Source organism: Ambystoma mexicanum, chromosome 7q, assembly GCF_040938575.1.
Source record: "Ambystoma mexicanum isolate Mex_15411 chromosome 7q, UKY_AmexF1_1, whole genome shotgun sequence".
Lineage (NCBI taxonomy): Eukaryota > Metazoa > Chordata > Amphibia > Caudata > Ambystomatidae > Ambystoma > Ambystoma mexicanum.
The window spans coordinates 734,421,857-734,445,064 of record NC_090941.1 but is presented as its reverse complement, the minus strand read 5'-3'; the positions used below and the strand labels follow the sequence as shown (position 1 = coordinate 734,445,064).

The 23,208-nt window shown below is 43.7% G+C and overlaps 1 protein-coding gene across 3 annotated transcripts in view; it reads right to left on the bottom strand.

Annotated features, from left to right (window-relative positions):
• The window catches only part of RDX (radixin), a 1,120,111-nt gene that overhangs the window by 775,444 nt on the left and 321,459 nt on the right, over positions 1-23,208 (bottom strand). For all 3 annotated transcript variants that reach the window (XM_069639966.1, XM_069639965.1, XM_069639967.1), the window contains one exon: positions 3,473-3,543. In XM_069639966.1, coding sequence (XP_069496067.1) covers positions 3,473-3,484 — 12 coding nt within the window. In that variant the 5' untranslated portion in view covers positions 3,485-3,543. The remainder of the gene's footprint in view (positions 1-3,472; positions 3,544-23,208) is intronic.

Genomic DNA, 23,208 nt, shown 5'->3' with positions numbered 1-23,208 from the left:
CTCCAGGAGCATTAGGCACTTGGCTAGATTAGTAGAAAGGGAACTAAACGTGACCGGTGACATACTGACTAACCTCACTAAGGAAGTACAGGCAGTTCGGATGGTCGCACTGCAAAACCGCCTGGTGTTGGACACAATGCTGGCAGAGGTAGGCGGGGCTTGTAAATTAATTGGCACTTCCTGTTGCACATTTATACCTGATTATAGCACCGATATCTTTAAAGGGATCAATGAAATGCATAAAATGGCAGCTCAAATACATTCTGAATTCGGGCCTGGGGATGGGACATCGTGGTTCTGGGACCTATTACGGAGCTGGGGATGGAAGCTCCTCACCCCCCTTCTTATCATAGGTGGATTAATAGCTGCTTGCTGCTGTTGCATGCAGTGCTTTCCCTTATGTGTATCTGTCATAGGAGATTGTTGCAGGAAAATGATGGGGGCGCTGGTACCAAAACCCACTAATGCCATGATCACTAATGAAATAATAAGATTGGAAGAGGCAATAGAAGGATTACAAAAGATTGATATAACTGACAATGAAAACAAAGAGAGGGAAACATTTGAACTACGATGCATAATGTATACGGGACAATTAAATGAACAGAGCGCAACAGTCGCGCTATGCCCAGTGGTGAACAAACAGCCACAACGAGGACCAGTTATAAACCTAAATGCATACTAGAATTGTTCAGATAGTCTTGCTGACGCAAAAGGGTCGTTTTGTTAATATGAAAACCCTTCTCCCCTGGAAGTTGCTATAATGGTTTGCTTCAGCAAGACTACCTCATTGCTTATAGCATCATTTCCCTGTTAAAGCAACTGCCCTCATGTCTGTGTACAAGGCCTAAAGGCTCAAGGTTTCGCCTTGGGGCCTACCGCGCTCACAGAATCAGAAAATTATACTCTCAGCCTGCCTTTCTGTAAAACACACACGTAGCCAGCATCTGTTAAGCCTCATGCATCGCTCGCACGGGAAGTGGCCTTGCAAGTCAGCATGTGTTCACTGACCCTTGGGTATATCTATGAATAATGACTGTTAGCATTTGCACTCTTTTCGAAACATAAGCATAAACCTATCTATATTTGGACTTGCTATTTGCTGAGAATGTGTGTGAAAGGGAAACCTTATCAAGCGCTTGTGCGGCACTCTGGAAAAGATATGTTCTGCCAATATTTAAACAGCCATATATGGAAATTGCTATCACTGCCGCGGCAGGATATGTGTAGCTTGCGAATTCCCCAGTGTCAAATGTGATGAATTGGTTTGTTTTTGCGATCGCGTATGTTAAAGGTTGAACGTGCATCCTGAAGGATGTTTTTGACTTGCTTAGATAAGATATATGAATAATGATCACTTACAATGTCCGGCCTTTGTAAATCTCACCGCAATGTTTGGAATAACAGCCAAAAGTGCTTTGGCAGGAAAATGTATGTATAGAAAGGGGTTGGGCTTGAAGCCAGCCATAAGACTTAATGTATCCGTGTTCCTATAAAAGACATGCTCTTTGTAATGATCAGGAGCACACACTGGCAGCATCTCTATGATGTGTTATGTGTCGGCCCTTCCGCGGAAGTTTTTGTCTTGATTGCAATAAATGATTGTTAAACTCACTTAATAGTGTGTTTATTGATGGAGACCTCCGCCTTGTGAATTTTAGGATTTACTCTGCCTCTGGAATTCCCAGGTCACCGGGGTCGTAATGCCCCAGTAATTCCGGGAATCACGGAGGTGGAATGGTAATACGAGTCCGGCGGTAACCTGCCGGTTTTTCCGGCTCGGTTACCGCCAGACTCGTAATATGGCCCTTTGTGTTTCGGCCCTGTCAAGGGGGTACACTCATCCGCAGTGTCTCCCTAGCAAGTCCGAGTGGCCTTCATCAGGACAATAACCATGAGTGCAGAAGTTAATTCTATGAACTTCTTGGATTAGAGACCTTCAATCCAGGTAGAATATGTAGACAAGACACAAAAAATGAATAGTGGGAAAGCTGGACCCAATGAGTCATTCTAGAGGGTGGAGACAGAGATTCAGGCTGGCCTTAATGAATGCTCCATAGGTACGCAGGGATTTTTGATTAAAGCAAAGCTGTGTTTGACCTTAATTGCTAGGGAGACACTGCAGAGGCATATATTGTCGAGGGGTTGCAATAATCCGCCAAGTCCCAATATAGGAGAGACATATATGTTTTTTCCCAAAAAGAGTTGTTTGAATACGAAAAAGAAGATAAAAAAAACATAGTCGTATAAAAGAAATCAAATAGGGCCCGGTAACTGGAGTCTCTCTCATGATGGCATGTAAATTCCTACCACTTTAATAATTTAGAAGTGATTTACTAAGGTATAATAATCTTTTATTTCAAAAAAGTATGCGGTTTGATCCATTTTAGATCAACCTATGTAGAAAACCTAGCTCTGAGATGTACTTTTACACCCTGAGAAGCGCTTAGCCATAAGAACTATTTGGCTACGTAGGCCGAAAAGCTTCCAAAGAACTCTTATTAGAAAAAACAACCATCTCTAGACTGGGACTTGACAGGAGATTCAACGCCTCAACAATATAAAATGAAAACATGAATATCTAGTTTCATTGACCGCTAGAAACCTGCATGTATCTAAGCGCTGAAATAACAGTTGATATTATGCCACACAATGGTACTCAATTTATCCACCTCGGAAGGATGAAAGGCTGAGTTGGCCCTGCCGGGATTCGAACCTTCATCAGCGTACAAGCTCTCAACTCGCTGTGCTATCTGCCTGGCTTAAACAAGAGAGAATTTAACTGTGCTAAGATCACAAAAGCCACAAGTGAATGGGACAAGTGTGGAAAAAAAAGCTTTGTCCTGTCGTATTTTGTTGTAGGTTGGATGTGCTGAATGAATGGATACATTTGTTTGAAAAGTAGGAGATCTGTCTAGGGAGATCTACATATTTTTTAAATGGTAGTGGTTACCAGATTTCTTGTACATCAATTTTGTGTATATTGCATTTTACTAATATTGCACTTTATGAATGGTTACATTTCGTGGCATGATTAAAACATAATATTTATAAGAATAATGCATCATGACGAACATTCATTATTACACATTGCAGTTGCATTAAACGGTTTCTTTTAAAATTGTGTTTTTATATTGATTAAGTGGCGTTGTCATACTGAGGAATATCTTCTGCTCTTCCTTTGGTTTAGTCTACAGGATCGAGTGCAAAAATGAAATCACATGAAGATCACGTAAGCGTAAACAGCAATATTCATGCAAAGCATGCACGTACTCTGGGTTACCCAGGCAAGATGCTACAATTTACAACCTTTCAGATACTCAAGCGTTTCTTTATGCAGTCACATAAAAATGAAACACACTAAACTAGGTTTAACATGGTATATAAATATTGACCCCTCTTCCTCCACCTGCAAAAGGTATACAATCTGTGATTTGTAATCATCAGCAACACTTCCTGAGCACATGCTTACCGGTTTCGGCATGATTTCTCTTCTTATTAACACTGTCCTGCAGTTTGCACAGCTACCAAACCCCTCGTCTCCTGAAAATGAAATACATTGGTCAATTTTGTATTATGCGAATGAAGTAGTGATGCTGGTTACGTAATATCTTGCTAGTGGATACAAAACGATTGGGGCACTTTATACCAAATTACTACTTTATCAGAATATTAAAAAAAACTCAAGCGCAACCACTACACATTCAACTCCTGTATTATTCCCAGTTCTCATACGCAACTCTCACCCGTTCAGACAAATGCATGAAAAAATGCACATCATGCGCTCCCCCTCATTTCCCCAACAAGTAAAGGGTCCGTTTTACAGTCGAATCTTTTTTCTTTTCATTAAAGGTTTACATGTGTGGCTGCGGTTGCTTCCAGATTTATTATGACTGTACACTACCACTTCAAGAATGTACACATGCTTATAGAAATTCCCTTTCAAAATTCCCTCCCCTAGTCTGTATGACCTTAAGGTATCTTTATGTCCCTCTGTGTTAGCAGTGAGCCCACCTAAATGCGGGGTTCTACCAATAGGACATGTGTGTGTGGACTTCCGTGATACCTTTTTGAATGCCCTGCTGGAGCCCAATCATAATCGATTTTCTTCCGAGTAAAAGGCTGTACCTTTATAATCAATATTTCATGAAAAATAACATTTTAGCCACCCTCAATGTTATTGAACAAAGTTAAACAATAAGTTGTCAAAAGAAAGACTGGTAAGAAGGCTAAAGGAGGATATGGCACATTCACAAAGTAAGACAGTCGAGAGTCGGGTGACAATCTGTCACATTAACAACTTTGACCAACTGTTGCACTACACTATGCCTGTAGCTAAGCTGCCCCAAAAGCAGCTTCCACCCTCAGTAGATCGCCGCCATCACCATTGCCCGCAAAATCCCACCCAGATGACCCCTACCTGAAGCACACCTTATTTGTTCAAATCGGGCATCCTTGCTCGAGCGTGCCTTATGATCCACGAGATGCGGGATGCAATCTTGGCCAAGATGGCCGCCGCCGTGATACGACGCCTCGCCTGACTCCGTCCATCAGGCACCAGGAGCTCAACCTGCACCGATTGTCCCAGCTTCAATCTTTACCATTGGCCAACTACCGTCAGGCGGAAGCCGGCCGGCGGAGTAAGGCCTAGAAAAAAGGCTGACTGAGCTGATAGAGCGCAAACGGCGCTCAGTCTCTATTCTATCCAACATCCGCGCTTCTGCCCATTCATCTATGAACATAACATTGAGGCAGCACCGTCCTGGCCGCTACTAACATTCAGGCACAAACAGGTAACGCAATCTATTTAGGTCGCTGAGTCACCGGTCCACACTATGTCCCCATTGTCACACCCTATGCTCTATATGCATCGGCATTGTTTACGCCTTGCACCGCATACCCTCTGCCCGCCTTGCTCGCACCCCTGCGGCCTCTGCCAGAAGATGAGACTACAGAGGCTGGAACCTCTTCCAAACAATAACGTATTTGTACACTGAAATCACCATAATGTTCTATATCGGTATACCGTTAGCTCTTTTGGGCCTCCTGCCTTGCATAACTCCCTCTCCACTATTGCAACCCTCTAACCAAGTTGCTACAGTGCCTGCTTAGTGAACATCAAATCCTGTCTACTTGATGCTACCCTGCACTAGCCTTGCCCTATGCCACTGCTGCTATACTATTTTAGCCCTGCCCTATGCCACAGCTGCTATACTGTTTTAGCCTTGCCCTATGCCACTGCTGCTATACTGTTTTAGCTTTGCCCCATGCCACTGCAGCTACACTGTCTTAGCCTTGCCCTTTTGCCACTGTTGCTATACTGTTTTAGCATTGCCCTATGACGCTGCTGCTATACTGTTTTAGCCTTGCCCTATGACACTGTTGCTATACTGTTTTAGCCTGGCCCTATGCTACTATTGCTACACTGTATTAGTCTCACCTCATGCGACTGATATTAGTCTGGCTCTACTCTATTGCTGCCTCACTGGTAACCCCTGCATTGTGTCTCAGTTACACTGCAACAGCCTCCCACCATGCTAATCTGGCTCACCTTGATCATGTTCTCATTCTGTTTCATGCAAGACAGCTTACCTTGTAGCGGTAACAATTACATAGCTTACAAAAATGGCCTAATCAAACTTGCCTGCCCTAGGCACCACCCCATTACCTGCCCCACTCCATTCCTACCCACCACACCTCCCTTCCCAGTAGGTTCCTTCCACTCCCACTCTACCTGTGGCAGTGACTACTTAGCTGACACCCTAGCCAAGTGCAACACCGGCAGTTCCAAGTGTCACCGCTCTAGACTAAGACACACGGTCCCTGGTCACAGTCCCGACCAGAACAACCCCACACCCTTCATCGAGCCCCTTGCAACTAATGACCAAATAGATACACTTACCGCCACCCCTGACCATACCGAGCGCAACCACAGACTAGGCACCAGAATCCCTCACAGGAGCAGCAACCTACTAGCCAAACCCCACACTAACAAACAAAGCAAAGACTCTAATAATTCGAAACTCCTCCCTTTAAAAGGAGCATTACTCAATGTCAGATCCTTAGTCGCCCACACTACAGAGACCGCTGATATCATCCAACAACCTTGACTTCCTGGCTATGGCAGAAACCTGGCTGCACGATGCAGCGGGCCCCTCTCTCACACTAGCCATTCCTGATAATTACTCCATCCTCAGAGCCGATAGACCCAATGCTCGAGGAGGAGGTGTAGCCATTATCTTTAAATCCTCTCTAGACATTAGACTCGCCTCTTCTTCTCCGCTAAAATCCTGTGAACATCTCACAGTCAAATTTCAAACATCTCCCAAAAGTACACTTACCATACACCTAATATACAGACCCCCAGGTCCTCCTGGATCATTCGAAGAAGATATCACTTCACTAGTAGCCGAGAGTTCTAAACCCTCAGCACAAATTATCATCCTTGGGGATTTCAACCTTGGGTACAATGACCCTAATGACCCTCCAGCTACTTCCCTAGCTAATGCACTAGCCGAGCATGGCTTCTTACAACTCAGTTCTCAACCCACTCACTCGAAAGGTAGGACTCTCGATTGGGTAGCCGCTCTTAATTGCAACATTACCCTCAAGGACTCCTCACCTCTTGTTTGGACCGACCATCATCTCTTGTCACGCGATATCAACATCAATAACTTAGAGCCCAAAAAAACCCTCAATGCACCAGCTTGCCTAACCAGGAATAAGCGTAACATTACAGCTGAAGCTTTAATACCCCTGGAAGTCCCTACTCTCAATGCACTACTGGTCTCAGCTGACTTGAACCTGTTAGTCAACACCTACAACAAGTACATGACTAAAGCTATCAACACCATTGCCCCATTGAAAATGCGCAAAGGGAAACCCTTAGCACATTTGAACTCATGGTACACCCCTGAACTCCAACTACTCAGACAAAAAAAAGTTAACTTGAAACAATGTGGAAAACGGTCCCTTCCCCAGAAAATACAACCAACCTCACTAATATCACTGCTTTATACAAAAATGAAATATTACGCACCAAAAAAGAAACCTTCAACTCGAGAATAAACCAGGCAGGCTCTAGCACGAGAGAACTATTCAACATTCTAAAGGAACTAGAAAACCCTAATCCGCCTATTGACACCTGCACGAAGGACAAACCCTGGTGCACTAGCATTCAGAATGCCCTTGCTAACAGAATTACTGTGCTCCAAACTAAAATAGAAAACAAACAACAACAATTTACCAATGCCACAACTTCCAGCCCATCCACACCAACACCTATCGATACCAACTCAGGCTTTACATTCAATAAGGTAACTATACCTGAAGTACAAACAATTATAGCCTCCATGAAACCATCTAACTGTAAAGGGGACAGTTGCCCTGCACAAATGATAAAAGACGCAGCTAGGGCTCTATCCCCCTTCATCACTAAACGTATAAACGTATCATTCTCTAGCAACTCAGTCTCTAGCAATCTGAAACAATCATGGGTTCTCCCACTGTTAAAAAAACAAACATTTGACCCGTCTATACCTACCAATTATAGACCGATCACCGCTGTCCCCTTCCTACTGAAAATCTTAGATACAGTCGCCTATCTACTAATTCAAGACTCTCTAGAGACAAACCAACTATTAAGAATCCGTCAATCTGGTTTTAGACCTCAACAGGGCACAGAAACAGCCCTTATTGACCTCAAAAGTCAGATCGATGAACTCAAAGATAAGGGTAGTGCTGCCATCCTTCTTCTTTTAGACCTCCCTTAGCGTTCTACTTGGTTGACCATAAAATCCTATGCAACCACCTCTCATCAGCAGCACATTTCTCCCACTCTGCTGTCATGTGGATTCAATCCTTCCTCGCTAACAAAACCATGCAAATTTTCTCACCTATAGTGGCGGCAGACTCTATCCCCATCACTTGTGGTGTCCCACAGGGTTCCTGCGTTTCGCCTAATTTGTATAATATATTTACAAAGCCACTATTCGATAAGTTGGACCATCTGGGTGTCACCTACACCAACTATGCAGATGACACCCAGATACTCCTAACCCCGTCAGGTAACTACAGCACTGATGTCGGCCGGATCAACAAAGTCTTCTCCGTCATTCAGGCATGGATGGCCTCACATGGCCTCTGCCTGAGGCCATGATAAGACTGAACTGCTCCTCGGCGGCTCCCCCAAAACTTAGCCCCAACTACAACAATATTATCATTTATGGGAATACTATACCTATTGCCAAAAGTGTAAAAACCCTCGGTTTCTACCTAGATGCCAACACCAACCTCTCAAAACAAATCAACATGACCGCCTCAGCCACTGCCTACACAGGTAAGGTGATCAGGGCCTGCAGACCGCTGCTGTCCTCTAATAGCTGCCTCATACTAGCTAGGGCACTTATACAGTCCAAACTGGACTACTGCAACGGATTAGATCTAGGTGCTAACAAATCCATAATCAACAAACTGCAGGTCCTCCAAAACAATGCACTCTGAGCTGCACTAAATATTCCCAGTAGAGAGCATATTTCTACCATCAGAATATCTTGTAAATGGCTCTCTATACAACAAAAAATCGACTTAAAAAACATTTGTCTCACCTACAAAGCTTTGAATCACCTTGCCCCTCCATATCGCACCAGTAAATTCACGATTAAATCTTTCACCAGAATCACCAGATCTACCAACACTCTATGCCTGGTGGTGCCTAGATACACCCTATAAAGAGCCGGCGGAACCAGCTTCCCGGTTCTAGCCTCCCAACTTTGGAATACACTTCCACTGGATATCAAATCTATCTCAACCTTTCAATCACTCAGACACCATGTCATTACCTGGATACTGAACAAAAACGAAACACTACCCATGTCCTTCCGGACATCACTTACACTTACACCAGTATTCATTCTATCCTACCTTTGTGCTTGATGGTTCTTTCTGTATTACTCCTGTGTACATATCGTATAAAATGTATAATTACTATGATATAATCTGTACAATTATTGTACTACTGTAAATTGTATATCTTTGCACATACTGCCTAAATGTATTAATTGTATCCTGTAACCATTTCCTAAGCGCCCATTTACCCCTGCGTCAGGCGCGCTATATAAATAAAATAAACAAACTGTTGAAAACTGGTTAAGGCATGTGTGCGGTCATCAGACATAACTCACATCCTCCATCACTAATGATGTTAGAACGAATATAAAAATAAATTAATTACTTTTAAAAACCTTGTATCATTCCTAAACATGTGTCTAAATATGGACTTGAATGCGATTAGGATAGTCTCAAAAGAAAACATGATGCAATTTAGAAGCAAATAGTGCTGACCTTCATATACCATGATTGTATTACACATTGCAGACTAAAAGGGTCCCGTTATAAGCCACTGTATCACATTAATTTTAAATATACAATACATAGTTTAAAACCACCACCAGCCAAATTAAATGTCTATTGCTTTACTTTTTCCTCTATTATTTTGCTTTTATTTACCTCTTGTTAAAGTCAGGAAAGCTTCTGACTTTCTACATTTAATGAAATTGCCATTGCTGGTTCAAGACCAGGCAGGCTGCATACCAGAAGTGGGCTAGGCCTTTAAGGTCAGAACAAACAACTCATATCCAGAGCCCGTTTGTTGTCCATGGTGGACTTTCGACAATCATAAGCCACTTCATCTTCCAATACAAAATTTCACTGCATTCAAACATCAGTGTTCTGCTATGCCAACTAGAAAATTGCACAGGTAATGTCATTCTCCTAACATGGCAAACAATCCAAATCTGACCGACATAAGGAAAATATTCAATTTCAGTGTGTTTTATTTCAGAGAAACAGAACTGTTCTTGATAAAAAAAAAATAAACACACATATGGAGGCGGGCTCTCATCAAATGAAGCATCAAAGTTAAGAAGCAGAGGTTTTGGAAAATGTCAAGCCCACTCAAAACCTATTCTGTAAGGTAAGCTCTTGAAAAAGCAGTGTGAATGCAATACACTTACATTGACACTAGGAACATCAATACCCTGATCCGAATAACGTCGACAAGGGTTGAGGTCAAATTGCCCTCTTGTTTAATAGCATTTGATATCCGACCTGCCCTCTTCAAATTGAAGTAGCCATGATATGGTGGCTCTGTAGAGCAGCATTGATGCCCATTCCCCATCATCCAAGCACAACAACCAAATGAAGCGACCCCTCAATCGAAATTTTGGGAGTGCAACCGCTGCTCCCCTATTAGAAATGAGTTGGAGCCTTCCTTGTGAAACAGTGACAGAGAGCAGGGGGTTCTCCCATCGTTATGTGGCACCGTCAGTGCCAGAAGGAGACAGTTGGGGCAGACACCTATGGAAGAGGATCAGAGGTGGTGGGAAAGGAGCAGCGAGCCAGAAGAAGGGCAGGTGCCCTGAGGAGAGATGTGCAGCAGCCATCCCTAGAGAGGACCCCCCTCCACTCTGCTCTCTGCTGCATCTAGGCTGAAAGGAACCACAGGGAGGATAGGGTTTGTGATAAGGTGGGGCACTGGCTTTTAGGAAAGAGAAAAAGACATGCATCGCTACCTGTCTGTCCACAGTGCACTCCAATGGGAGGGACCCCCCCGCCCCCAAAACAAATTCAATAGTTGCTTAATGAAAGTAAACTGTATTGTTCATAAGTTAAAATAATACAGCACTCGAAGTGTGCTTTCCATGTGGTCAATAAATAGATCAAAAACGAATTCCACAATCCATTCGTTTAAAAAAGGCAAAAACCAACTTTTACTAGTCTTTTTTAGGTTTCAAAAAGAAAGCATACAAAATTGATATTTCTCAGTATATAAACAAAAACACGGAAAACTTAGGAAAAATGTTACCAAATAATTTCACTATTCACGTTACAAACAAAAAGAACGCTGGCACATTCATAAAGACCCTTCTTCCTGAGAGTCTTGCATACATCAGATTTCAGTTAATTCTTCTCTCTAACACCGAGCAATAATGTGCGGACCAGATAATTCCCGGGCCGTTTTCTAAATGTCCATTAGTGCCAATATCAGAATCCAACAAGTTGAGGTTTATCAATCCCAAAGGGTACTAAATCTATTGAGTTTCTTAGCCGACGTGTTTCGGACCGAAAATCAGTCCATCTTCAGGGCAGCTGATACCAATGGTCCCAGGACATATGTTCATTCACAATTGCAAAACCTACGTTGGAAGGTAAACAAGTAACCCGCCATTAGGGCAAAATCCAAATAACATTTGTATAGATAAAATAGAATCAATTGGATAGAGTTAAATAATCTATATGAAAAAAAAATCGAAAAACCAACCTCGTAAATTCTGACGCGGGGTCTATACGCCTACACTTAGTAGCCAATTCTACTGTGGGTGCTGTCACTGCAGCCAATCGCAGAGTTTCCCAAGCGGGTATCAAAAACTCACTCCCAAGGCGGGTCTACTCAATGACACAGTAGTTCTAAAGAAAAAACAAACAACAATACACTTATGTTGTAGCATACTTCACTATATAAATTTCTACAACCTTCAGTGTAATTAGCCAGAGGCTATAAGTATAAAGCGGATCGGGTGTTCGTCCTGACTCTTCTGAAACTCGTACTGATGAATAACTTCTTCAAGTTCGTTGAACGTTACTTCCTACTAATTTCAGGAACCAGCATGGTTGCGGCAATGGCCCCCTGCTACGCCAATATTTTCATGTACTTTTAAGAACATGAACATGTATTAACTTCCCCAACATGGTCACGACATCTGGCAATGTACACAAGGTACATTGATGACATCTTTGGAATTTGGACTGGCTCCAATGATGAACTTCAGCAATTTTTCGACATGATGAATAATATGAATCTGCGAATTAAATTTACCACATCTACCAGTCAATCTAAAATCCATTTCTTAGATGTCGAAATCTATGTGAAGAATGGACAACTAGAGACACGTATCTTTTAAAAAAAAACTGATAGAAACAGTTTGCTTCTGGCAACGAGTTTTCATCCGAAGAGAACACTGGACAGTGTACCATTGAGCCAGTTCTTAAGGTATAAGAGGAACATCTCAGAGACTAGCGAATATGCAAGACCATCATCGACCCTGGAAAACAAGTTTATTGAAAGGGGTTACAATAGATCTCTGATCACTGAAGTAAAGGAGAAAGTAGGTCGAGTTGAATGGAACACCTTGCTGACACCCAAACCCCCTAAGGATCAAGAGAAACTAGTGTACGTAACAACACACTCAACACAGAGCAACAGGATCAAATGAATCATTCACAAACACTGGCACGTGCTTGGTATGGACCCGAAACTCCAACAGCTTTTTACGGATACCCCGACATTTGCTTACAGGAATAACATCACTACGGAGCAGTCTGGTGAGAGCAGACATCTGCACAACAAAAACCATAGCATCTACATACAAAGGAACAGTCCCATGCCTAAATTGTCAACACTGCAGTAATGTGTTAAAAGGTTATACCATCAGACAACCGCACACAGGTAAAGACATCGCATTGAAACACTCATGCACGTGCGACTCCGCGAACGTGATTTATGGCTTGAAATGCCCATGTGGCATGTTCTATGTAGGCATGACCAACAGAAAAGCAAAAGTAAGATGGTCAGAGCACAAATCAAACATTAGAACTAAGAATCAAAAATCCCCTGTAGCTCTGCATTTTCTAGAAGCTAGGCACTCAATAGCACAAATTAAATGCGTAATATTGGAACAGATTAAACCTAACCCCAGAGGAGGTGACACAGTAAGAATACTTCAGCAAAGAGAAACGTGGTGGATTGAGGCACTTGACTGCCTTAGCCCTAGGGGAATGAATGTGGACTTCGACCTTATGTGTTACATATGAAAGGTTCGAAAAGCATATCTGATGATTGTCCTGGCGAACATGGTGATAGGGCTTGAACCTGAGGCCCCTGTAAGAGGACTAAGTGGTACCTTACTTTAAGAAACCATGTCACAGAATGTGAACATCTATGTTAACATGATGGCAGAATGGTAGAGCTTGTGAACGTCTAGGTTTACATGACGGCAGGATTGTGGATGGTATGCTCTTCCTGAAGTTGGTTTCTAAAACAACAAGCTCCTACCTTTGGTTCCACCACATATGTATCGCAGTTGGGCAGATATGGGGACCTGAGCAGACTAGTTCTGCGTGCTTCCCACTCAGCAGGACAGTGATACACTTTAATTTTCCTATCTCCAATATAAGGGCTGATCACCCTTTTACTGTTTACCTATCATTAGATTTCCACCTGGATATTGGTTACTGGTCCCTTTGATGGATTGTGCGTTTTTTAAGCTCCGGATTAAATTCTTGGAACCGATACACTGCGTGAGGCCTCCAATATGTAACCAGTACATGAACAGAGCTGCGCTCTTGTTTAAATGTAGGACCGTGCTTGACCGGGTGAGTCACTGGTACCCATGCGCAAGGGCTACACATCGCACTGTTCCCCTTTGCGCTTGCGCGGGTACTTTAAAAATCTCTGGATGATCGTGACAGATAGTGAGTTACCATGCGCAGAGGAGTAGTGTCCGATATTTCATATCGGCACTACTTGCTCTGCACACAGAACATTTTTTTCTGACTCCGACTTGTACAAACAAGTTATATTATTCCGCTAGCACACACGTAAAGAGCGGACATGTAGATCTGTCCGAGATTAAGCCACAGCACACGGATGCACTGTAGCGCGCATACGATGGAGAGCAGTAGCCGGCACCACACGCCTACACTGCTCTCCTGACGCATGCTCATTGAGACTCCATGGAGTATATAAAAGATGCCTCGAGCACCGGGGAAGTGAGATGCACTCCCTCGCCGGGCTCTAGGAATTACGTCGGATACATCTGACTAAGGGGTAAGGATTGACCCGCGGGCAGAGATAATTGCCTGTTTTGAGGATGACAGGTTTACTTTGGGATGCTTAACTCCTAGAGCAGTTGGTTTTCACTAACTCAGTTAGGCTAGTCTGATGGCTAGTGGTTATGTTTTATAGTTTTATGATTCCACAACTACTTTAGGGAATAGTGTGTTATGGAGGCTTCACATATACTTATAGCCTCTGGCTAATTACACTGAAGGTTGTAGAAATTTATATAGTGAAGTATGCTACAACATAAGTCTATTGTTGTTTGTCCTTGAGTGGACCCGCCTTGGGAGTGAGTTTTTGATACCCGCTTGGGAAACTCTACGATTGGCTGCAGTGACAGCACCCACAGTAGAATTGACTACTAAGTGTAGGCGTATAGACCCGCCTCAGAATTTACGAGGTTGGTTTTCCGAATTTTTTTTCATATAGATTATTTAACTCTATCCAATTGATTCTATTTTATCTATACAAATGTTATTTGGAATTTTTCCCTAATGGCGGGTTACTTGTTTACCTTCCACTGTAGGTTTTGTATGTCCTGGAACCATTGGTATCAGCTGCCCTGAAGATGGACTGATTTTCGGTCCGAAACGCGTCGGCTAAGAAACTCAATAGATTTGGTACCCTTTGGGATTGATAAACCTCAACTTCTTGGATTCTGATATTGGCACTAATGGACATTTAGAAAACGGCCCAGGAATTATCTGGTCCGCACATTATTGCTCGGTGTTAGAGAGAAGAATAAACTGAAATCTGATGCATGCAAGACTCTCAGGAAGAAGGGTCTTTGTGAATGTGCCAGCGTTCTTTTATAGTGAAATTATTTGGTAACATTTTTCCTAGGTTTTCCGTGTTTTTGTTTATATACTGAGAAATATCAATGTTGTATGCTTTCTTTTTGAAACCTATAAAAGACTAGTAAAAGTTGGTCTTTGCCTTTTTTAAACAAATGGATTGTGGAATTCGTTTTTGATCTATTTATTGACCACATGGAAAGCACACTTCGAGTGCTGTATTATTGTAAATTATGAACAAGACAGTTTACTTTCATTAAGCAACTATTGAATTTGTTTTGGGGGGGGTCCCTCCCATTGGAGTGCACTGTGGACAGACAGGTAGCGATACATGTCTTTTTCTCTTTCCTTGTTTCTTAGTCCTGAGTGGCCCCGTGACATATGCCACAATGCACCTGAAGCCTCACTTTAAACTTAAACCACTATCGCCTGTATTTAGTTAGATTAAACCACTGAAAATACCCTGGCTTAAATCTTTAGTGCCTCCTTTCCCTGCCCTGCACTGGCTTTTAGCCCTAAACGGGCAGAGATAAACAAAGGAGGAGCCCACAGTTAGAAAGGCAGACTGGCTCTGGAACGATGGAATGGAAGGTAACACTTCCACAAACATGCGGACCCTCAAAGTCCTTTCTCCCTCTTGTTGTAAGAGGTCTAGTTGTGGAGGCAAAATGAAAAGAAGATGGCCAGGGAAGAATGGATTGGGTTGAGTAAAAGGTACTAGGTCTAGAGGCAAATCAAACCTCGGTTGATATATTGGAAACAAAAATTGATAACAGAATATCAGCGTGAGAAAGACAAGAGGAAGAGCTGCATCTTAAGAATGACGACATCAGATATTTTAACCTGTGCTTTTTTGGGATCCCTGATAAGGAGAGCGACACAGTGAGAGACGATGAAAAGGTAGTTCAAGACATAGTGTGTATGCCATAAATGAGGACGGAGAAAGGATGCAGATAACCCTGGACAGAGCACATTGATGTGGTACAGGAGGGGTAGGTAACCAGAGGGCAGTGGTGGCACACTGCCATTACTTCCCTGAGAAGGCCGAGATTCTGAATAGGGTTAGGAGCGGTAAACGAGTTGAGTACCGAAACTCCAGAATAAGCATCTTCCAAGACCTTTCAGTTTGCCCTTTGAAGCTGTGTAAGACGATCCATTGGCTAAGCGAAGGGTACAGATACAGAGGGGCTACCCCTTTTCTCTGACCTTCGAAGGGACAGAGTTGGGAATGAGGATGATATAGAAAGAGCAGATGGAGAGCCAAGAGGAGACAGAGAGGGCCCAATGGATGGTCGATAGCAGGGAGAAGGCCTGGGTAGAATGAAAATGTTTGTGTATAGGAAGTCTCCAAACACACCATCCCCCAAGACATGATTTGAAGAGGTGGAGGGAGGGTGAAGAGTAATAATAAACCAGGTAGACCCTGAAGTTATAGGAATGCTGACCTCTGGGGGCTTAACACATTGAAGTGCCTGCTTATGGGCTCTCCTTTTTCCTTGGTTGATCGGAGGCTGGTTTGGGAAGTTGGGAGGATTGAATAAGGGACAGGTCAGGAGAGCGATATAGGTGACGGTGGTCTCTTCTCAATTGAATTTTGTAGAGTTCAGAGATAGATTTGCTGTTACAGAGAGGAGGGAGGAGTGGGTAGGAGTTGAAATTGGAATATGGAGGGGAGGCAAATAAATTGGAGGACAATGTGAAATACTCTTTAAATGATCTTTCAGAAAAGAAGAAGGGGAGAGAGGTAGAAAGAAAACAGAGGGACAATAATGGAAGACAAGGGAGAGGGTTGAAGGGACAAAAAATACAAATAAAGGGGGAAATACAAAGAAAGAGTGAAAATATGTAAAGAAAAGAAGGGGAAAAAAGAAAAGGGAAATAAGAAAAGGGGAACAAAAAGGGTGAAAGGAGTGAGCAGGGGAAGTCGGAGGGGTTATAGATAGGTTCACGTTACAGCAAGTGTCAAAAATTGCGGAATGTAGGGTGAGCAGCTGGAATGGTGGGGGGATTCACAGGGGAGACGAACATCAGATCCAATTGGGTGGGGATGAAGAGTTTGACGTTTTGAGGCTTCAATTGTCAGTTGATGAGTATTCATTACCATATTAATTTCTCTCCCTCCAATAGGTGGTTGGTTCTTTCCATTTCACAAAATGTATTTCTTGGACACAGAATATTTAGCCCCACTTTCTTGAAATCCCTCCTTGGTTAAGACCTCATAGTTGGGGAATTAAGGCCTATAGCGTTCAGGGACCCACCTCTCAGCAATATGCCTTTCCCTTCCTTCGTAGCCGGCAGTCTCTCAATAATTTAACACTGCTATTATCTCTTATCCCTTTGACATAACGTCCAAGTTAGAGCGAGTATTTTATCGTTGGACCACATATTTTCTCCTAACAGGTTATGAATCGCTTCCAAAAAATTGTTAATTGCTGTTTATCCCTAACCAGTCTTCTCACCCTCTAAAGGAATAAGCACTAAGCGACAGTGCGCCCCGTCCACATGCCTCCCACTGCTCTCACCAAATTACCAGGATAGTCAATCAAATGCTTTCTCAGCATCCAGAGTAAGAAGAACCATAGGTTCAAAAGATTTAACAGAAAAGAATATTGAAAAAAAGTGTTGTAGTGTTAGAGGAGGAGTAACAGCCTTCTATTAATCTGGTTTGATCAACCTGAATAAGCATGGGTAAGAAATGTTCTAATCTACTGGCCATGATTTTTGTATAAATGTTTGAGCCACAATTAAAAATCGCAATTGGGGAGTAGGTTTTGATAATCTATGGTTCTTTATCAGGTTTGGGAAAAAGAATGAGTAAAGCTTCTCCAAAAGTACGAAAGCTCTATCGTTGTGTAAAGAAGTGATCATATAGTTTGAGGTTTAGGGGAAATTAATTCTGAAAAGGATCTATAAGTAGTAGCCATCGGGGCCTGGTGCTTTCCCAGTTTTAAGATCCAAAATAGCTTTTTTTTTTAATTTTTGCAAATCAATGGTCTAAGAGGGGGTGGGGTGGCAAGTCAACTGGTTGAGTAGGGATTTAAGCATGTTTTTCTAAATACTGATTTACTTCAGAGATTTATATTGTAGTATCAGAGGTGTGAAGTTATGAATAAAAATCAAAAAAGGCTTTACTAATCTCATTCTATTACTGACCCATCTGGTAATAATTCCTCTACCTCTTAGAGCAACTTTAAATGTGACCCAGTTATCATGAATGGAAGTGTCCTCTGCATGATTATTATTAAAGCATTGATTATGAAAACTTAATTTAAAAAATAAATAAAAGCGGGATCTTTCAAAAGACAGGAGTTACGAGAGTTATTATAATAGGGTTTCCATTCAAGAGACGCAAGGACTGGGGCATGATCTGAAATACTTAAGGCACCAATCCCAGAATTCTGTATTGTAGAAACTAATTGCGAGTTAACAAAGATGTAGTTCAATATAGAAAAAGATTGATGTGGTGGAGAGATCTTTCAGGTCATGATGACAAAACCACCACGAGTCAAACATATTTAAATCATCCTTGAAGTTCAAAAAACTCTTGTGGGATTTTGAATGAACACATTTGGCGTTAAATTTAGGATCCATTGTAAAGTCACAGGTTACAGTATTAAATGAACGACCTGCTTTTCCACGCACAATCTTATAAAATAGTGTTAAAAACAAATCTTACATTCAATGAACAGTTTTCAGTATATAAAAGTCAGACCTACTAGATATTGCCAGTGTTTACTATTGGTAGTTTAGTGACCCAGCAGGTTTACCTGCAGATTCTGAAAGAATAGTGCAGATTCAGTATAGGAACTGTGACGATTTCAAGTAGATAGTCACCTCTCCCTAAGGATCAATCCCCTTTGGGACTAGTGAGGTGAGCCTGCTTTGCTTATCACACCCTAGGCAAAAGGTCAAGCAGGATCCCTCTGGAGGTGACTCCAGCTTAGAGGATAGAGACTCCGACCGGGGTATAAGTCACAATCCCCCCCAGGAACTAACACCTTTGTAGTTTGTATAGAGGTTAGATTTTGCGATTACCCTGTACACCCTTTACTAATGGCTAATTTGGCTTCTCACCCTAGGTATGCACAACCTCCTGTGAAGAATAAGGAGAGACGAGTGAACCAGCCCACAGGAAACGCATCTCTGGAACAGAAAGAATCATGGAGGAGGCTGACCAGGCCTTGCCGATCTTAACCATACCAGAAACGTCAAAGGAGGTGTGTCCAGCAAGGAAGCAAGAACGCCAGTAGCGGTTCATAGCACTGCGTTCGGCACCAGAAGGGTGCAGAGTGAAGCGCAGCTGCAGCTGACGGCCAAACCAAGCAGCCCAAGAAGCTGCAAGAACGAGGGGCGGGAAGACCCTTGGAATGCCGAAATGGAAACCCAGCTGAACCGTTGCGTAAGCGGTACGACATCCATTCATTGCCAGTTTTTTTTTTACACTGCATTTTTTGCCACTGATTTCTTTACTGCAAAAACCCATCAAAAATATGCGGGGGTGGGTAATGGGATATAAGGTGTAGGGGATGTGGGGACTAGGTTGTAAACAGGTGGGAAGGTGGGGATTTGCGAGGGGTAACCCCCCAAAATTATTTAAACCAACAAAATCTGCAGCAAAAAAATCGGCAGCTAAAAATGCAGCAGAAAAAAAACTGGTGATGGAATGACAGAATCGTGTAAGCGACTCCACAGAGACCACGCCACATGAGCGAGGGGGTCAAGACCCTCAGACGGCCAAAGCAGAGTCCAGCTGAACCGTCATGCAGGCCGCTCCACACAGACCGAGTAACAGGAATGGGTGAGAAGAGCCTGGGAAAGCGGACATGGAGCCCAGCTGAAAACACACGCACGCTGCTACGAAAGAAGAGCTGACCTGATGTAATGCCCCTCCCGTGGCGCTCAAGGATATCAGCTATGCAAAGGCTCCATTGGAAGTGGAGGCGAGTGAAAAAGAAATGAGAAGCATTCCCCAGAGAATGGGAGTGAGAAGGGGAAGAGCCTCGAAACACACAGACCGAGTCCCAAAGTGGGGATTGAGGCAAAAAGAGCGTTAGAGTGGGGAGAACGTGAGAAACCCCAGAGTGAAGTGAGAGCAAGATGAGAGCCAGAGTGGGGAGTGTTAGGCAGAAACCTGTGCAGTTCCCTCTGGGACCACTGCAAAAGATTTAGGACTACAGGTGTTTGGCAGTAAACCCACTTGGTAGCAGTCTGTACCACACAGATTCACTTGGTAGCTGTGGCTGAGCAGTCAGACTTCCCTCAAGAAGAGTTAGGCAGTATACAGAGTATTCACAATAGGTCAAGAGAACACAATAGAACAAGTAAACACTGATCAGGGCTTGGTGTAAAAGAGATATAATTATTTAAAACCACATCTAGAAAAACACACAGGCACTAATAGTAAGCAATCCACAAACACGGTCACTAAAATATATACACTCCCTTAAAAGAATATTAGACAAGTCTTAAGTAAAGACCCCACTTATTTTCAGACAGCGGTGAGCGCTTAACGTAAATGGCACTCTAATAATTCGTTTTTAAAAAGGGAGAGAAAAGCAGAGAATAAAGTGAAACAGATCCCAACACTTTTTCACGAACACAACAAGAGAGGAAGGCAAAGTAACACGTGAGTTTTAGAGTCAGTAGGCCGTATCCGCTTTAAGGGGATCGACGAAATGAGTCCAAGGTCACACGGTTGCAGTGCACAAAAGTCTTGAAAAGGTTCAAAAAGAGTTGGACCAAAGAAAGAGACCAATTAAAGGGTCAAGGCGGCCAGCCCAGTCCAGAAGGTTAAGGGGTTATTATTACCTTGTAGCAATCTTTAGAAAGGGAGGCCTGGCGGACACGGTACCTTAAAGTGGTGAGAATACTCCAGCGGGGGCAGTTGTTCCTGGCAGCGGATGCAAGTCGGTGCTTCGTCCGGGGGAAGAGAAGATCTCGTCGGGGAGGAAGACAGGAGTCCGTTGCACTGCCAGGGAAGAAACCAGCCGCGGAGTTTCTCAGGTACAAGGAGCGGTCCGTGGATTCGCGGTCCAGTGGTGAGTGGCTATCCGGTTGCCGGGGTGCTTGGCACGGGCAATTCGACCACAAACCGGTCTGGGGTGCGAAGAGAAGAAGGTAAACTGGTTGTGCCCACCAGTCAGGGGAAGAAGCCTCTCCAGCCGGGAGATCTGCTCTGTCGTTGGGAAGTGATGAGTCGGTTCCGCAGGGCTCCACAGGTGGTGTCGTCGTGGTAGGTCGGCTCAGCTTCTCCCTCGTCGGATTCTCAGGTCCTGTGGCGACTTCTGAAGTTCCAGTCCCCAAAGCCCTGCTTTTATGCAGCATACCCCATTCACTCAGCCTAGCTGTCAATCAAACATGCTAAGTGGTGAGCCGGCCGGCTCACCACTTGGGCCAATCACACAAGAGTGCGACTTGAGTTACCAAGGTAACTCAGTCCAGGGTGCCTAAACCCCCTCCGACATCCCCTGTGGTACCTAGACAGAGTGGCACCACTTTTGGAGGCTTCTGTGGAGAAGCCCGCCAAAAAGTGGAACAAAGGGCTCGACTTGGGTTGGAGTCACAGAAGAGAACACAAACGCCATTTTAGAATCGAGTCCTGGCAAAAAATACCAACCGGCGAATTAATATTAAATAAATAAACCGGCGGTATGTTCGAGGCTATGAGAATTAAATAATTAAAGTTGGTAGCCTCGAACAATGGGAAAATCCCATAGGGAAATATTCGCGGTCGAATATAAAAAGTAGTTTCCACTGCCACCAGCCAAAACTCGATCAGGGGGACGGAGACGTGCCCCCTCGACTAACAGACCCCGGGGCAATCGAATTGCCCCGACCAGTACGTCCACAATATGATGGTTTGTACTGGTTTCTGTTAATAATTTGGGACTAGTAAAGCCAACGGTGACTTTATATGCTATGGGAGACAGTAGTCAGTCCCAGGGTATGGAGTCTATGGTGGGGTGTCACTATGACACCCCTGTGTCACTGCACGGAGGGTGCTGTGTAACAAGCATAGTAAAAACACATGAGACCCTATGGAGTAAAGGACCCCATAGCCCATAAAACACATTAACAGTCAAAGGAACACCATAAATCATGTCCAAGAGTGGGAGAAAAAAAAGAGTCTCACTCTAGGCAGTAGAAAAAAACAAACTCCAGAAATCCAGCAAAGCTGCTGAGGGACTCACTAGGTTAGGAAATTCAGCCTAAAGAGAGAATTCACCCTAACAGGGAGAACCTGAGATCACCCCAGAGCGGGGAAATCCTGAGAACACCATAGAGTGCGGAGTGAGAAGTAGCAGAACCCCAGAGTGAGGAAGAGACAGAGAAAACTCCCGAAGGGAGGCAGGAGTGGAGACTGAGAGAACCCTAGAGTGGGGAGGATAGATTTTAAGAATCCCAGAGGGGAGAAAGACTGAACGAATGCCAGAGATGGAGACAGAGAACTGAACAACCTCCCAGCACAATACGAACTTTTTTAAACTATGGGTGACATTCACCTATACTACCCCCATCGCCATGCCGGGGGACATCACCTCGCTAACTCTACTACCGGCCACAATAATAATGCCAGACCTTCTCCAGTCAACCCAGCCCAGTCAGCCGGTACTCCCATCCATGCTCTCCCAACCAGCTGATCCACCATTGATAACCAGATCTCAGCCCCCCACACCAGCCCACGCAATCCAACACCAACCCCATCTCCCCCTAAAAGGCCCTCTTAAATCTCCCAAGCTCACCACCATCAATATAGCGCTGATAAATGCTTGTTCGTTACCAGCACACTCACTAGACATCTATGACCTCCTGACACTGAACAACCTTGATTCCCTCGCTATCACTAAGAACTGAGACCTGGCTAAATGACGGTTATGGACAAGCCCTTTCCCTTGCCACCTCGACAAGATATACCATCTTCAGGAATGATAGAATGAATTTCAGAGGAGGGGATGTCACCATCTTATCAAAGGATCACCTACACCTTAGACAACTGGACATCTCCCTAAAAGATAACAGCGACATTCTATCCCTGAAACTGTCCACTTCCTCTACCAACAGCATCAGGGCCCACCTGGTCTACCGGCCATCGGGTCCCACGCTCGGGTTTGAAGAGGACCTACTCCACACAATAGATCACACTATCGAGCCCTCCTCGCATGTCCTCCTGTTAGGGCCTTTCAACCTAGGATACAACGACCCCAATGACCAACCCGCTATCTCCATCTCCAACTCCTTATCGGCACTGGGATTCTGCCAATGCATCCACAAACCAACACACATTAAAGGCTGCACCCTTGACTGGCTTGTAGACCTTAACTGGCACATCACTATAAACAACAACATCCCCTGCCCATGGTCAGATCACCATATCATATTCTTTTCTATCCTCATAGGCCCCCCTGACGAGCTCCCTACCAAGATGCTTCCACCAATTCTGGCCCGAAGCTCCGGTAAACATACTAACGACAGCTAAAACTAGAAAAAGCCAAGCCCATAGCACATATTAACTCGTGG